General features: G+C 41.2%; 1 protein-coding gene across 1 annotated transcript in view; it reads right to left on the bottom strand.

Annotated features, from left to right (window-relative positions):
* Window positions 1–18,733, bottom strand: part of IGSF22 (immunoglobulin superfamily member 22) — a 50,426-nt gene that overhangs the window by 10,127 nt on the left and 21,566 nt on the right. The window contains exons 15-19 of the mRNA XM_048484575.1: window positions 14,882–15,178; window positions 13,416–13,718; window positions 4,722–4,895; window positions 2,605–2,733; window positions 1,249–1,545 (exon numbers count right to left, since the gene is read on the bottom strand). Coding sequence (XP_048340532.1) covers window positions 1,249–1,545; window positions 2,605–2,733; window positions 4,722–4,895; window positions 13,416–13,718; window positions 14,882–15,178 — 1,200 coding nt within the window. The remainder of the gene's footprint in view (window positions 1–1,248; window positions 1,546–2,604; window positions 2,734–4,721; window positions 4,896–13,415; window positions 13,719–14,881; window positions 15,179–18,733) is intronic.

Below are 18,733 nucleotides of genomic sequence, written 5' to 3'. Positions count from 1 at the left end.
CATACAAATAATGTGGACAAGGAGGCAAAATGATCCCAAAAGACAAATCAGTGATACGTTATCAGTCACACTCTAAAATGTTGAGCCCTTGTTTTATTCCTAAATCACACCTCTTTCTTCGGCCCTATTTTGTATCAGAAACAGTTTCACCTACTGGGTGGGATTTTGTGATAGACAGAAAAAGTTCATTACAATTCAAAGCTAAGTTTGCGTCTGCATTTTTCTCCTCCCACCCTGAGAATTTTAGGCCTTTCTCACATGAAAATATTAAAAGCAATTCTACAAAACAAACAAACCCCAAAACCCTATACCAGTGGTGGCGAACCTATGGCATGGGTGCCAGAGGTGGCACTCAGAGCCCTCTCTGTGGGCACGCACAAACAGAGTGCCCCCCCCCCCACATCTAGGCTAGCCTGGGCCACTGGGCTTGATTATTAGCATTAAACCTAAGACCAAGTTTTGGGGAAGCAGTGCAGGTAACCCTGTTAAGTGCTGTTAAACCCCACTGATTTTCATGCAAAGAACAAAAGTGCAATCCTTTACCTGGGAGTAAGCTCGGTTGCTGGCAATGGGGCTTGCTTCTGAGTAAACCCTCCTAGAGTCATGATTCACCCGTTGGAAGAGATGCAAGGTTGCTTCAAAGCAAAGCCACCAACTACCACCAAGCTTACTCCTGAGTAACGCACACCTCGGAGCCAACCGTTTTTTCTAAACTAAAACCTCAGTATTCAGGTTAAATTGCCACGTTGGCAGTTTGCAATAAATAAGTGGGTTTTGGGTTGCAATTTGAGCACTCGGTCTCAAAAGGGTTCGCCATCATTGCCCTATACTGCCAGTCCTGTCTACATTTGCAGTAAACATATGAAGGCAATGCCTGTAGCTGAATCTGTTTTAGGTGCATATCAGCATACTTCCATCTTGATGAATTTACTTTGTGATATGCACCCACCCTATATTCTTGGAATCATAGAATCACAGAGTTGGAAGAGACCCCAAGGGCCATCAAGTCCAACCCCCTGCAATGCGGGAACACACAATCAAAGCACTCCTGACAGATGGCCATCGAGCCTGTCTTTAAAAACTTCCAAAGAAGGAGACTTCACAGCACTCTGAGGGAGGTGGCTGTAGACAGCTTTATTCAGCACTGATCTGCTTGTCAGTGTTTCTCCCATCTTGCCCAAAGGGAGAATATAGCTCTGCAGGGCAGACATAGTTACAGTTAAACTGTAATCTGCACTAAACCATTACCTGGAGGGGGCATGGCCAGAACTCCTTCCTTTAATTCAATCGGTTCTCCTACACCAGCTTCATTCACTGCTCGAATCCGGAAGAAATATTTCTGCCTTTCCTGCAAGCCTCCAACAGTGTAGCTGGTACCAGAAATTGGAATTTTGGTGCACTTGGACCATTCCTTGGTGTCTTCAGCTCGCATCTCTAGTATGTATCCTGAAGGTGCATCACCTTCATCTGGCTGTTGCCATGCCAATGAAATGCTTGAGTTGGAAGAATCAGTGACTTGTAAGCCCTTCACTAGTCCAGGAGGCTCTGAAAACATAGATAAACCAGATCAGACTGAGCTGCAGAGTTTGCAGTGGTTGCAAATAACTATTTATCAGTACAATAGTGTAATTAGACTTGCTGCAAAATTTAACAGCAACATTTTTTTCAAGTTAAATTTTTGGAAAAGTATTTTTACAACACCCCCCCCCCCCCATCAAACAAACCCAAACACTCCACTCATTCTTGGGAGCCATAGTAATTCAACATGAAAGCTGTAAAACTTAACTTATAGCCGCCCCCCCCCCCATTTCACATTTGTGAACAATTGGCACATTATGAATTATGAATCAAAGCACAGGGGTAGAAAGTGGGTGTGGAAAGTGCCTAACAGTTGCAGCCAGTTTATGTGACCTTGTAAGGTTTTAAAGGCAAGAGATGTTCAGAGGTCATTTGCCATTGCCTGCCTCTGCATAAGCGACATTGATGTTTTTGGAGGGTCTCACATACATACCATGCAGAATTTCAGTTGGTTATGGTATCATGAAATCAGTTATAGAAACCGACAGTAGGGAGCAATGGACACAAAATTCAGCTAAGCAAAAAACCCCTGTTCATTCCATTTTTCTGCCTAAACAATAAAATTTATATTCTGAAATATTTTTAGACAATGCTAGGAATAGTTCTGGATTCATTTTTTAGGTTTGCTGTTATTTTATTGAAAACTTCCTAGGCCAGGGGTTTCCAACTTTGTTGAACTATTGGACATTTTGGGAATTCTGAGAGCAGCTATTGGGTTTCACAACAAAATGGCTGCTGTGGAGGGGACTGGGGCATCACAACATTTTGTGGGGGCAATTGTTTCCAAACTGGTGCTTTCTAAAGACTTAGAAGGAATGTCTCATGGGCTCCTCTGAATCACTGTCTATTGCAACGAAGAAGAGAAAAGACACAGGACTGGTTCTTAGCTTTAGGGAAGAGATGCTTTGGGGAAGAATCAACTGTCATGGCTCCTACGGACATCATGTTGGGAACCACGAGCCAAGGCCAGCTGTTATGACTGAAAATAAATGTTTTGTGAGCAAATGCAATAGATTAGAGACATACTGATGGGATCCTTTGCCACAACTGAGGTTGAAGCGCTGCTGGGATGTCCAGGCCCTGCCCGATTCACAGCTATAACACGGAACTCATACTCTGTGTCTTCTAACAAGCCATCCACCTTGTGTTTAGTACCTAAAATGGGATAGTGGTTATAAAAGTACACCATTTTAATAACTAGTAGGAAAAGATTTTTCTTGCAGATAATACTATTCACATGCTAATAGGTATGCATGTGAGCGCTGTCAAGTCACAACTGACTGATGATAACTCCAGTCAGGGGTTTTCAAGACAAGTGAGAAACAGAGGTGGCTTGTCACAGCCTTCCACTGCACAGCCTTCCTTGATAGTCTCTAATCCAAGTTCTTATTTTCTGAGATCTGACAAGATCATGTTACGCCATGCCACCTTCCCGCCTTCTAGTGATCATATCCTTTAAAATGTACTCAATCGGGACAAAATGTTTTCTGGTACTAGTGGCACATTGTAGCTTTTTGCTTCCCCCTGGTGGCAACAAAACTGCTTCACACAGAGAAATCTGCCATACTTGGGAATATTTGTGCACTTTCACCTCATTAAATTGGCCTGCATACTGATGGGGAAAGCGATAAAATGGATGGTGGTACAACTGACTAGATACAGATGGTCACTATGCAAGAAAAATCACGAGCATGCTCAGTGACAAAACTGTACCTATACTGCCAGTGACTGAAGATGTGATGGCATTAATTACAGATTAATTACAGTATTTTGAACCAGCTGTGGATGAATTCTCTGAATTCTCTGACACATTTGATACCCTCCCTTGTGCTATCAGGTCTTCCAGTTTAGTTCTTGTGAGAATATTAATTTTTATATTTAAGATACCATTTTTCTCTATTACCATATAAACATTTAATATTGTAACTGAGCAGATCGTTTTTTTGAGGAGTAATAAATTGGTCACCCAATCCTTTTGTGGGTGTTTGTTTAAGCAAATCAATAATGATTAAAAGTGCTCTGTGCATTTCAAAGAAGGTTAACTGAATATGGATGCTTTTAAAGAGGAAATTAAAGTTTCTTGCCAAAAGCCAATCCAACTATCACACTTCAAATGCAATCCTTCTAAACTTGTTGTTGTCAATGAATGTAAGCTGGATGTAATATCCTTAAAACAGCAGTGGGTTTTTAAAAATAATAATGGATTGTTATCATTTTGAAATGCAGTGCAATAGGCTATTTAAAATGAAGCTTTTGTTGCTGCTGCTACTTATCACATGTTTATATTTAAATAACCAGAACGTCAAAGTCTACTATACAAGATTTTTTGATTTCTCAAGCCAATGTAGCCTAAAAATATAATCCACATAGCATAACACAAATTGCAGGAGACTAAATAAAGGTCTACATGTTGCTACATCACCATGGCAGGAGGTTTCTGCATAGCAGGTGTCTTTCCTGAAGCTGTAACCTCTGGGCCAGCTCCTCATATGCAGAGCTGCAGGCCTGCATGGAGTGTTTCCATTGCAGTTAGAGGCCTACAAGAATCTTTGTGCTGGTTTGGAAATGTTTTGCATGATTGAATCTATAATAGAACTATGATGAGAACAGTCATCACACAATATCTCGCAACCCAGGGAGAAGCTAACAAGCAGAATATTCTTTAAATGTGCGTAAGGTTTGACTACTGAAGTCCAGAGATTATGTACATTACAGCAGTCATGATTTTATTTAAAGAGCAACTCAGAATATAGAAATGCCATCATCTGTAATGTCTGAAGCCAAATATGTACATCCTAGGAAAGTGCTCTCAGTATATTACACCAAGCACCACCAGCTGAATATTAAAGTGACATTTCATTCAGCTCAGGCCAATTCTTTAAAACTTTCAGTACGAATTTAAGGAGATCTTAGCATGTCTCTAGCATAGACATGGGGGGGGGGGGGGGCATGTCAGACAAATGCCCATGAATTGCTAATGGGAGAGAGAGCAACTACTAACGGGTTCAAAACATCAGTTGAATGGTTCTCAATAAAAAGCCAGAATGGAACTTAAGAGACTATTATGATCTTAATAAAACTCAATTTCTCACTTTACATCATTTTGCTTATATACAAGGGAAAAGGGGAAATAAATAATGGACCTTGAACTAGTTCTTTGGACACTGGAACCCACAGGTTGCTGCCTTTCTTTCTTCTTTCCACAATGTACCCCATTATTGGGGAGCCTCCATCTTGTGCTGGAGGATTCCAAGTTATAGTGACAGCTTCTTTGGTGACATCAGAAACTTGAGGTTGAGTGGCCTGCCCTGGAGGATCTGAAAAGAGTTTTGGCATGAATGAAACAATATAACACTGGCATACTTTAGCTAATTTACTGATTCCCTGATAACAGGATAGCTTTCACTCTGGTCAGTCTCAATGTTCTTTCATCCACTTTGTTAGAAGGGAGGAAGACACCATGGTGTACTGCTTCACAAATATTGATGCCCTTGAGCTATTGGGAAACCTGAAACAGCTGGACATGTGCTGCTGCACTGCCCCTTCTATAATATTTGACATGTATTTATTATACCCGTCCAACCAAAAAACCCTGAGAAGATCAGAGGAATTGTAACCTCCTTTCTTCTTGCAAACCTTGAATCTGAAACCCCACAAAGAGTTGCCAGATTCTATGTAGGTGCCAGAGTCTACTGAGATACAGTGTTGATTTAGTGATGCATACTTGTTTTATATTGTTTAACAGAAGATTGTGTAAATACTCTTATAACCACTCTTATAACCATTCCTATAGCCACACTTATAACCACTATTAATCACATTTTAATCTGCTGACCCATGACCATAATAAATTATTGATAGATGGACTGACTAATTAATTTGATGACTGACATTTTTGTGGCATAGTACTAAATGGGGGTTGAAAATGCTCAGGAAGCTGTCTAGTTGTTATGCTGTCATTTATTGGAGATACACCAGTATAAGTAGGAGTTGTGTAGGTGAAGTGCCTAAATGCCACCTTGCTGCTCATGGCTGCTGTTGTACTCCTGCAGCAGCTGCCCTTTGGTGGGCTGGTGGCGTAGGCTCTGCACCAGCATGGAAGTAAGAGGGCCGGGGTGGGGGTGGTTATTTGGCTTCTTAAACTGATTTAGTCCAGGGACAACCCTATCAATGGCAGAAAGTTATGGCGGCAAACGTCAATGCACAGCCATAAATGTCTGTGCAAACAGCAAACATGATTGTTCCCCCATCCCGCCCTTCGCACTGGTGCAGCTCCACCCAAAAGGCCTGGAGGAGCAGAGAATATAGACTACAGACACAACCAATCATCTCCCTCACATGCAGTAGGCCAGGCGTTGGCAACCTTTACCACCCAAAGATCAATTTGGACCCATTTTCCACGGCCCCGAAGATCTACCAAGACGGAGAAGTGGCTCCACACGGAGCTGGCTCCGGTTTGGCCCCTCCACTCACCCTTCCTTCCAGCGCTGGGAGGCGGAGGCACCAGGCAGGGAAACCCCCTCTGCCTGACAGAGCAGGCAGCTGCCTGCTCTGTGGGGCAGAGGGGGGATGGTGTCTGCGGCCTGCCCGGTGTTGCCACCTCTTGCACTGCGGAAGGGAGCAGTGCCAGGCAGGGAAACCCCCTCTGCCCAATGGAGCGGGCAGCAGCCTGCTCCATGGGGCAGAAGGGGGATGGCAGCGGTGGGCTGCCTGGTGCTGCCACCTCTTGCACTGCGGGAGGCAGTGGCACCAGGCAGGGAAACTTCCTCTTCCCGATGGAGCAGGCAGCCGCCTGCCCTGTGGGGCAGAGGGGGGATGGCGGCTGCTCTGGAGGGACACACCCACACTACCCTCCGACCTGCAGGGGTTGGAAGGCAGCATGGGCGTGTCCCTCCAGCCCTCCAGAACAGTGCTGGAAGGAGAGGTGAGAGGAGGGGATGCAAAAAGAGGTGCCCTCACGCACGGAGCTGCCTCTGGTTTGGCCCCTCCACTCACCTTTCCTTCCAGTTCTGGTCTGGAGGGCTGGAGGGACAAGCCCAAGCTACCCTCCGACCTCCAGGCCACATGGAGTCACAGTATATGGCTGAAAGAGCCACATGAGGCTCCAGAGCCGCAGGTTGCAGACCCCTGCAGTAGGCAAACCTCGTCCAAGCAGCCAATCAGCTCCCTGCCTCACCCCACAGAACTCCAGCCAGGATGCTCCATAACTCATTAGGTAGGGTTTGAGGCACAGGTCTGTCCCAGAGCTCTGTGCTGATTTAGAGTGAGCTGTGGGGTACTTTGGTAGTGGGTGAAAAAGGTGCGCACTTAGAACTACTGGGAGAGCACACAGTGCAAACACCAAAGAGAAACAGCCATGTCCAAACTGTGTGGCTAACATGTCTCAGAGCAGAAACCATCAGGAGGCTGAACCCAAAGGGACGACAGCACATTGATAGGTAAGCAAGAACTGAGATTCCAACTTGCTTGCCCATTCCCTCGCATGAGGCTGTGTGCCACCTTGGCAATGCTGCCCCCCACAGCCATGCCTTGCACTGTAGTCATGTGGGAATGGCTTGAGCCACTGCCTCTACTATGGCCTCTACCATGCAATAGGGAAGGATCCCAGTAAATTTCTCAGGGGAACTGCCAAAGAGGGAATCAAAGCCTACTGCAGCAGCTGCAGCTGAGTGATTATGAGCCACTGCTGAGTGCTTCTACAGATTAATGTAGTTTAGATGACACCAGCATTGGCCTTGAAAGACGACTGAGGCAAATTCCCTCTCCGTGAGGCTGGAACTGTGTCACCAGCCAGGTTGCCACAGACATGGCTGTGCCCAGCACAGTTCCTCTGCTGTTTGCCACTGCTGCACATGTCTCTGCTTTCATGCCAGTGCTAATTCAACAGGGAGACAGGGGTGCATGACTATGACTGTTCCCTGCCACTCTGCTCAGTTCCCAGCCCACCTCTTGCAACTTCCTGCCTTAGGCAGCTTTCCAGTCTGGGAGTATGCTTCCGTCAGAAGCATGCTTTGGGTTTCACATTCTCCCACAGCACAGCTAGTGCCTAAAAGTCTATGCTGATCTTAGTATGGTGGTGGGGCAGGCATAGTGGATACACTATGAGTATCCTGGGTACAGCAAAGGGGAGAGCTGAGAAGCAGAATCCTGGGCAAACGGATGAATACCTGGGGCAGTACAACAGCTGGCAGTCTCATTCCTCTTTTTGTGGGGGCAAAAAGCCAGCCCCAGGACTTTTGTCCACCTCTCCCTTCTTCACATGTGATGTGAGGATAAAAAAGGAGCCATGCTATGCAAGCGTCTTTCCACTGCTGTTCTGTGTGATATTCTCTAGCTTGCCCTATATGGAGTTCCAACAGATCTACTCTACTACAATCAAATCTAAAATGGTGGGGTGTGATCCTGGCCCATTATTTTCTGACAAATAACACAGGGTGTATTTCCTTCTATCTGGAAGAAAGGTCTGATGGTTCCTATTTTTAAGAATAAATGGAATAGATAAGAGTCAGAATTATTGTCCAAATACCCTTCTGTCTGTCACTGGAAAATTATATGATGCTTATTTAAGTTTAAAATTGGAAGAATGGATGGAAGAATCAGAAATCTTGAGGAAAGAACAAGGTAGGTTTCATCAAGTATACTCTGTGGTTGACCATTGTCTGGTTTTTATCTCCCTTGACAAAGAAATTTGCTTCTTCTGTAAATAATCATCTATATATAGCCTTCATGGATTGTGCTTGGCTTTTGATAGTATTTCTAGAACCAGACTGTGGCAGAAACTGAAGGAATTTGTTATGGCTTCTGATTAGTTCTTATCAAGGTATTGAAGTTAAAAATTAGATGTAGTTTGGAAGGCCAGACTACAGATTCTCTTCCCACCTTTCAAGGTGTTCAACAAAATTCTCTCATCTCCCTATGTATTAAATCAGTACATTAATGACATCGTCAAACATGTTTCAGACCCCATTTATTATGCACCCATTCTTAAATAATGCGATCTTTCAATTCTACTCTACACAGAGGGTTGAAGAGTAGGAGGAGAAGATGATGCATATAATGGAAATTAACAGATTAACTTGGTTGCTGAGGGACAACCCTGAAAAGTTTGAAAAGACTTGAAAGATATATATGGACGATAATGTATAAATTCTATTTCTTTCAGCTATGAACTCAGAATGGTTGACTTTTGAGTTAATTAAGGAAAAATTTATGTTAAATGTAATTCTCATAGGCTAAAATGTTCAGTTTAGTATATAGTTTATAAAGATTGATACCTTTGATGATTGAATAATTGATTACTTCTCTTCATCTTCTTATGGAAGAAAATAAGGATTTAGAATCTAATATTTTCTATTTAACTACCTATCTTCTGTCACACTTTCACTTATTTCTATTGTTTTTGCTCTCTGTCTTTTCTCTTTCATTTTCTTTATTTAATAGACATGTATTCAGTAGAATAATTGAATTTAGACAGATCTGAAAGGTTATTTACAATATGTAATTTTTTTCTTATTGTTTATTTCATGTTTTAACAAACTTAATAAAATTAATTTTAAAAAATCTACTCTACACAGATGATATGGTATTATCATATACATATGTAGGGTTGAAGCATATGCTAGCCAGTTTTGGTTCCTACTGTATAGATGAAGGATTAATTGGAAATACTGACAAACCTAAAATAGTTGTAGTTCAAGAGGCTCTCAAAGGAAAAAGACTGGAGAGTAGCAATTGAACAAGTGCCTACATTTAGACCTCTAGGACTGTGAATCCCCCAGAATTTATCTTGGAAAGTCCAACTTCATTTTTTTTCTCAAATAATATTGCCATACCCATTGAAGAAATCACTCCTGCGGACTGACGCCAGGGAAGGGAAGTTGCCTCCCTTATCTCCTGGAACATCGCAGGATGGAACAACAAAAGCAGGAACCGTGATTTTACCTCTTATTTAAGTAGATTTAAGTTTATAGCTCTACAAGAAACCTGGTCTAACACAAATTTATTCCTAAAAGGCTACCACCAATATTCCCTTCCAGCTACTAGAGTATCCAAATTTGGCTGCTATGAGGGTGGTCTCGCACTGCTTGTTATCAACAGTATTAAATCCACTTTGGGCTCCTGTCCACCTCTTGCCCATGCGATTTTGACAGCGGGGGAAGATCTGACTATGATCATAGTAAACTTCTATATCTCTCCCAGTCTATCACGAGTCTCCTTATCCAATACTTGGAGCAGTTGATCATCATTTATTGAGAACCTGGAAAACAATCATCCGCTTATGGAGATAATTTTGACAGGAGACTTTAATGCCAGGGTTTTATTTCTATTTATTTTTATTTTATTTCTTAAATTTATATACCGCCCGATCCCCGAAGGGCTCCGAAGGGTTGGTGTGGAACTATCCATAACTTTGGCTCAGCTCAACCTTGAGGATGACTCTGTACAGCTTCTCCTATGTCCTGCCCTCCGGATTTCCAAAGATCCGCATGTGAACTCTGCTGGAATCCAGCTAATCAAATTTGCTATTAAATTTAATAAACTACGGTTGAATGGGCTTAAACATCATAGAAATACAGATAGTTTTACCCTGGTTAACTCCATGGGTTCGAGTGTGATTGATTATATTTTAATGTCACCCTATTTATATCAGTTTGTTACTTCTTTTAGTATTGGAGACCTATTACTCAGTGATCATCTACCACTAACTCTTAACCTTTTCAAATAAGGTTGGGGCTGGTGAGGACCCTTCTTTTACACCCAAGCTCTATAAGTTAACATGGTCACCGCAGGTAGCAGCCGCCTCAGAGGCTCTGCTTGGCTCTCCTATGATAACTAAATTAAAAGAGGATATAATAAGGGCTGCTTCCCCAGAACTGGGAATATGTCAATTTGAACAACTAATTCTTGTCTTAGTGCAAAATTTACAATCAATTTCCTTGCCCAAACCTAAGGCCTCCAAACACAATACAACATGGTTTGACCATTATTGCATCGAACATAATAATATAATTCGTGCACTTTATAGAAGATACTGCAGTACGGGGGATGAGGAGCTACTCAGCAACATCACTCAATTAAAAAGAAAGTTCCAACTTGTAGTTCAACTGAAACATACGAACTACACTGAATATCAATGGAACCGACTATACCAGGCCACTATAACTAATAACATCCAACAGTTCTGGCAGCTGGTACATAGAAGTACCTCAACCTATGGCACGCCTCACATATTTCTCTAGCTCACTGGCACAGTTATTTTTCCAACCTTTTCATTGTGGGTACTACTGTGAACCCGTTCCCGCCCCAGCTTCAGCTGAGTAATCAATTTAATTAATGGTTTAAAAAGAGGCAAAGCCCCTGGCCCCAACGATATAATACCTGAAATATTTAAATCTTCTCCAGGATGGTGGGCGACACTTTTGGCCTCACTATTCACTTATGTTAACAACACAGGCCTTATACCGAGCGAGTGGTTAACAGCTATAATTGTCCCCATATACAAAAAGGGAGACACTACCAAACCTTCGAGTTACCGCCCTATCAGTCTCCTTTCAGTCACAGGCAAATTATATGCCAAATTTTTATACCTGAAACTTGAGGAGTGGATCAGACAAACAGGAGTAATTGGTCCGGAACAAATTGGCTTCTCTAAAAATAAATCAACCCTTGATCATTTATCTGATTTATCACACCTAGCCAATAAATATACAATTCATGCCAACCATAAACTTTTTGTTGCTTTTTTAGATTTAAAAGGGGCATTTGACTCAGTTTCAAGAGAACTACTCTGGAGCAAACTCTCTGTCCTGAACATTGACCCTAGATTATTGTTTTTAATAAAACAATTGTACACTGGCACTAGCTGTAAAATCAGAGGTGCCCCGAATGGGCCCCTCCTAACGCATCTAACAACATCCCTACTACTAGGGGAGTCAAACAAGGCTGCATACTGGCCCCTATATTGTTTAACAACTTTCTCAGTGATTTAGTGCCTATTCTTCTAAAGGTCAACGGACATGCACCGAAACTGCTCTAAACATGTCCCTGTCTTGCTTTATGCAGACGACACTGCTCTTCTCTCATGCACCAAGGTTGGCCTCACCCGCCTTCTGAATCACTGTGTGGAATACTGCAAGTCAAATGAATTGGAAATCAATTATGGGAAATCTAAAATATTGGTGTTTACCAGACAATTCTCTAGACAGGTATGGACTATCAACAAGAAACCTATAGAGCAAGTCAAACAGTTTCAATATCTGGGCATTACTCTTACAAGTAATCTTAATTGGGCAGTACACAGGAAACTATGCAGCCAATAACAGCGCTTCAGCAATTTTGTGCTTTTTCCACAAATCGGGCCATCAGTATGTACCGTCAGCGTTGAAAGTTTTCAATGCCAAATGTGGAACCAAGCTCCTTTATGGAGCACCTATCTGGATTGAAGTGGCGAACAAAATCTTAAATAGATCTCAGTCCCGTTTTTTTTACAAAATCATGGGCCTACCCATCTGTGCCCCATATGCAGCCCTATGCTTAGAACTTGGGCAAATATCCCATATCACAATGGCTTGGGTGAGAACTATCAAATATTGGCTGCACATCCATTTTTCACACGATCATTCTAGTTTAATCCACTCGATGCTCTCTGATTTGGTAATTCTCAGATGATGTTGGTGGAAGAAAAAATTAGCACTATCGGCCTCCCATTAGAGTAATTTTACTCTTTCACTCTATCGGAGGCCTATAATTGCCTGAAAATCAGGCTGCTGGAACATGAGTACTGGAACATGATAGCTGAAGCGAGGAAAACATGCTCTCCTCTAAATCTGCTTATCCCTCTTGAACAAGGACATACAGTCAACTATCTTTTCTGGCTTACCAATCCAAGGCACAGAAGAGCAATAACCTTGGCCCGTTTCAATTTAATGCCCTCTATGCTCCTTAAAGGCAGAAGTTGAGACACTGGAGCACACTTTGTTTCATTGTGCAAGATTTGCCAAGATCAGAATGACCCAACCCATCATTACTTCACTCCTGTACAATCATTTAACTGATGCTCTTAGGATTCCTTTAATCTTAGATAATCTTGATTCTTACTTTTGCAAAAGCATAGCAAAATATCTTTTAAAGATTATAGACGCAACTCTAGATGGTTATTAAGCATTAGATTGCTAGCATCATAACAACAATAACGTTGGTTACATTAACTATTTGCTACTGGTATACAGTGCCTACCTCTGCCAGTAACCTATAGGTTCATAGTCATCCAAAGTCAAATAACCTGTGGGTGACTTATAGAAAGATGTCATAGTTTTATTATCGATTGCCAGATGGTATAACAATTGAAGGCTGTGGCAACCTATTAGAGTCAGATCAATTATTCACCCATTTCCTTGTCCCCTATCCCTTATTCTGTATTTGATGCCACCCCAACAAACTCTGTGTTTTATAGTAAAATTTTAATACTGTATGTTATTATGATACTTAGGTTCTGTTGATAAGTCTTCAGTCTGGTCTGTAAAGAAGTATATAGGAATGGCACTTTTGATGAGTTCATTTGGACTTCACTATTGATAAGACTTTGAATGTTTGATGTATTCATCTGTCTTTTATGGACAATTGTTTTATTATAACTTGGAATGCCAATAAAGGCTTGTCTACTTCTATTGCCATACCTAAATGCTTTATAATATTTTTCACACAGTAGGAGGAAGGTGTTAGCTAGTTTTTTCTACTCAGAATGAAATCAGGGTACATTATTAACAGGAGTTTTGGAAATTTAGTTTATGATAACAGAACCACATGGACAGCTGTTCATAACATGCTCAGGTGCTTACCAATAGGATCACCAGCAAAAATTTCTTCTGTTTCCAGCGGCTCACTCAGACCCTCAGAATTAACAGCCAGGATTCGGAACTGATAGGCCTTTCCTTCTTCTACCTTATCTGTAGCAAATGTGGTGTGTTTGCTGTCAATTTCTCCAATTTTGATCCAAGATTTCTTCCCAGATATTCTTCTTTCAATGATAAAGTGAGTCACTTGCTTGCCTCCATTGTCTTTGGGTGCTTTCCATTTCATTTTGACACACTTTCCTGATTTCTCCAGGAACTCCACTTTTCCTTGTGGTGGTTTTGGTATGTCTGAAGCACAGGGAGATAAATAGGAAAGTGATCATAATTAGGCCTGGTAAGTAGACCACTCAGAATCAAGTAATCATTCAATGGGCCCATGACAAACTCTCAGTCTGATGCTCAGTCTGATGCTCATAGGGATATTACCAAACAGAGGTGAATCTTGTATGCCACCCTGAGCTCTTCATAGAAAGGGTGGGCTCACATGCAATCAGCAGATGGATAAATCAGCTTTTTAGTCTCAAGTGTTAATGGTGACTGAATCGGCATTAATGTCATTGCAAGCTAACTTCTAATTTGAGTCACAGTTTTGTTCTCACAGAACAGAATAATGCAGCATTTTGCCAAAACTAATTTTTAAGCTATTGATTCTTCCAGGCTGTTAGATGTAAAGACAAACCATGGTACTTCTCTCACTCCATGGGTTGCCCAATATGTTCACACTTATAGGTAAGTATGGACTGTCCTCTTGACTATAAACTAGGATTTCATTGTTCTTCATAACATCTGTGTGGAACTTTGGTATAAACTACATTTGCAAACTCTATTTCCTTTAACAAAACACTTTTCTCTAATCCCATCGCCCATTAATAATTTCTCCTGTAACTTTCCTATGCAGAGTATTATACATTCAGTATCATAGACAAACCTAAATAGCTATGCATGTAGCTCTAGGATGACATCACAGTTAATGTTGCATGCACAGACAACAACCAGCAAATATAACTTCCCGACATATACCAGCATAACATTTAATCCAGCCTACTAGTAGATAAAAGTAAGACACAGTTTCTTTAGAATGTCCTCCAAACATGGTCACTCAATGACTCTGCAACTAACTACTTCAAGATCTGATATGCAACTCTCAGAGAAGCTCGTGAAAGTGAACAGAAAATGTGATTAATTCTGTAGAGTGATTAATAGTGAAATGAAATGTAGTGAAATGAAATGAAATACACCAAGGTCAGTGTTGCAGACATGAATTAAATAAGCAGTTCTATGGACACTTATCTGGAATAAGCCCTGTTGAGCACTTTAGGAAATATTTCCAAGCACATGAGCATAAACAGAGCACCAGAGACAGCTTTTGTTTACAGAGCATTAGTTTAATAAAATGTCTGTCTTTATTAGGTTGACACAGAATTACTGCAAAGGATTTTTCCAGGACCTACCAACAACATTGAGATGCAACTGAGCAAAGGCTGTTCCGCAATCACTTTTCAGTTTTAACATGATGCTCCCACTGTCTTCCCTCACACAGTCCTTGATTGTGAGTAGCGCATGGTCATTGGTTCTTTCCATCACTACCTTCTCTTCTTCAGTCACCTCAATACCATCCTTGAACCAGGTAACTTTGGGCAGTGGCTTGGCCTTGAAAGGAACCTTGATGTAGGCTGTCTGCTTGGCTTTCACTGTCACTGGATGTGCAGCAAAAGCTTCCAGAATGGATGGATCAATAACAGGAGGATCTTAAGAGAAAAGTTGGGAAAAACGTCTGAAAACAGCAGTCCCAAACACAGAGTGGAATTGTTCATGTGTGTGTATGCCTGATTGTGTGGTCATCACCTATGAAAGCTTAAATCCATTTGATCATATTTTCCATTTCCAGTGGAACCCTGTGTTTAATATTAAGTGGATCTGTGTATATAATGTTGTTATGCCAATAAAGGTTCTTTGTTGTTAATATGATGTTGGCAAAAATTTCGAGTGTGTATAAATATGGTATAGGTAATTTCAATTGACTTGCAATGTTTCATGCATTAATTCAGGCAATGTTGTCTGTGTAATGTTTTTAGTCACTGTATTTTATTAAGTCCGCCTAAATAATACAATAGTTTTTCAGAATTGGTTTCAAGATTTAGTGTATAAATGCTTTTAAAGCATATGTATATGAGAAGTGCAAGCCATACGATGAATAAATAATAAATAATGCATTAACAAAGAATAAGGCTTCATCCCAGGTTAGTATTACTCACATATTTTAAGAATGGTGGAAGTGAAAGATACCTTGGTGGTAATCTGTTCCAATCCCTTGTTCACTGCAAGAATGTATAGCTACAGTATCCCTGAAACATGGTCATAAAGCCTATATGTAAAGATCTTAAAGAGTCTATCATCTTCCAAGACAGTCTGTTCTACTGTCAGAAGGGCTGCAATCAGTCAGAAGGGCTGCAAGACCATGAACAAGCCACATGAACAAAGATAAAGAGACATCTAGAGGGAAAGTGTTCTTACCATACATCAAGGGAACCACTGATCGCATAGGAAAACTGATGAAGAAGCACAACCTACAAACAATCTACAGACCCACTAAGAAAATTCAACAGATGCTACGTTCAGCAAAGGATAAGAGGGATCCTTTAGCTACTGCAGGAGTCTATTGCATACCATTGTACAGCTGTGAGACAAAGTCTACATAAGAAAGGAACCTGGCACTTGGCCCAGCAGACACGTATCAAAAGAACCACGAAAGGCACTGCAGACTATTTCCAGCCAGAAAAAATCAGCAATAGCCAAGAACACATGATAAACCAACACCTGGGACATGTAGAATATTATTTGAAAAAACAGAAATTCTGGACCACTCTGACCAAGCCACTACTGTCAGACTACACAGAGAAGCAATTGAAATCCATAAGCTAACATGGACAATTTTTTTAACAGGAAGGAAGAAACTATGAAAATGAACAGAACTTGGCTGCCAGTGTTGAAAAAATACTAGAGTCAAGACAGTGTCTAACCAGCTCCACATTATTCAAAACACCAGGATGACCTCATAGACCAAAAGAAACAAAGGCCAGGATAGCTTCTATTCAGATGCTCCCCAAACCAGTGACCTTAAGCTATCTCCATTGACTGCTCCCATGCTATAGTCTTCATTTGTTACTCATACTTCCATTCAGATACCCCTCAACTATTGATCCTAGTTTGCCTTCTTTGTTACTCTGAGATGATGTTTCTCCACCCACCCTGGACACTCCAACAGATATATATGCTCCACTTGCTTTCCCAACATCCAGATCACTCTTGAAGATGCCAGCCACAGATGCAAGGCTGAAACATCAGGGAGAGAATGCTGCTAGAATATGGCCATTCAGCCCGGAAACCACACAGCACCCAAGTGATTCCGGCCGTGAAAGCCTTCGACAATACATAGTCTGTTCTACAGTTAGGAAGTTTATCCTAATCTTTAGCTAATTTTTGTAATTTCTGTCCATTAGCTCTAGTTCTGCTCTTTGGAGAAAGAGAAAGCAAGCCAAGCTGCAGCACTGCCCCCCCCCCCCCCAAATTATGAATTCTTTACCCTGGCTGTGTGCATCCTATGTACATAGTATGCTCCAACACAAGTGCTGAAATTGATACTGATGTAACCTTCAGTATTTCAGTAAGAATGTTATGTTTCATCATAATTTTTTTTTAAAATACCGGTAACAACAATCAAGACTGCAGCCCTGGAGGCAGTACAGATAAGCTTGAAAATCAGTGAACCATATCAGGTTAAAACTGGTAAATTCTCAGCAGCCAAAGGAATATTTGAACAGAACTTCCAATGGTCAGAGGATACTGTTTCATTGTCTAGTACAGTACTAACTCTGAGTCCATAGAAGCAGATTATATCACGAAGCACAGATGCAAAGGTGCTTAATTTATGCAGCTTGAAAAAATTCTATGTTTATTTGGATCACTTTTTTCCCAGTACTGGTATGTACAAATTCTCACTTTACATATCTGGAAGTGGCAAAGTGGATAAAGGCCATGGAACAGATGCTCTTTATGCAACTGAAGGCTGGTAGCCAGGTCTGAATTTAAACCTGGACCATTTGCCAAAGTTCCTGCAGATGAGTCTAGTCATCATGCCATCAAAGTCTTCAGACCCCTCTTGGTCACATGGCTAGTAACAGGGTTACCTGGTGAATGTACATCTCTGACTGACTGACCAAATAAGATCCTGCCAACCCTGAACATATTGACCAGAGCTTTCATTTTGGTTTTGTTCCTTGATTCCTAATCATGGACCTTGGACCCTGATTCTGTTCCTTTCTTGTAATGTGGGTGGTTCTTGCTGACCTCATTGCTCCTGGAGAGGAGTGGACTCTGAAAACTGAACCAATACTATTACTGTGTAATTAGTCATTTTGAATTAGAGTTTTGAATTAGATTTTATTTTTATGCTCACTACTCACTTTTTAAATTCATATTCTTTGCACAATTATAATAAATCACTTTAATTATATTCTTATGGTGTCTCTGACTTCAGGAAACTTCAATCTTAGTTCAGTACCTTGGCCTGGATTGGTTTTGGCTGGGGGTGTTGTTGTTGTTGTTGGTGTTCCGGTTTCTAAGGAGATGCATCATTGAACACTTCTCTCTCAAAGATAAATCCCTATATTCTATTATTACCTTTACAAAGAGCCTAAACATCAAAAGGAGGAGCCTGTAATTGTGGTGAAGACATGCATAGAATTATTCTTATCTCTGCTAGGCAATTAAGTTAAGGGAGTGTGGAAATGCAGGCTCTCTTCTCCAGGCATCCAAGAACAGAGTAAACGGAGTAAAACAGATAGTTTTTTAAAATGCAAGATCTAAACTGTAATATTTTGTAATTCAGGGTTTTAATGTTTTTGTTGTTGTGTATAGCTGTCTATGGGACAGCCAGCCATGCAAAGGGTCTGGGGCTATGCCAGGTTCATTAATCCTGGCTGTAACCTGCTCAGAATTTGCTGTGCCGAAAGGGCCTGAACTAGCATTGTGTACAGGTGAAGTCATGGCCCCAAGGGAGCAGTTAATTACTTCTCATGCATCCTCTAAGTCTATCTCTCAGGAAATAACTGATCATTTGATTCCCTATTTATCGACTGACCTTTTCTCCCTCATTAAGGAAGGTACTGTGCACTTCCAGACTTTTCAAACTGAATATATGTTGGGAAGATTCTGTAGACACCCAATAGAATTGCAATTATGTTAATTTGAAATGAGACAAATTGAAAATCTTCCTCATTACATTTTATATTGCCCTTTTTATA

The sequence above is a fragment of the Sphaerodactylus townsendi genome, linkage group LG02 (assembly GCF_021028975.2).
Source record: "Sphaerodactylus townsendi isolate TG3544 linkage group LG02, MPM_Stown_v2.3, whole genome shotgun sequence".
Taxonomy (NCBI): Eukaryota; Metazoa; Chordata; class Lepidosauria; order Squamata; family Sphaerodactylidae; genus Sphaerodactylus; species Sphaerodactylus townsendi.
The sequence above is the reverse complement of the archived record's forward strand: the minus strand, read 5'-3'. Positions and strand labels throughout refer to the sequence as shown.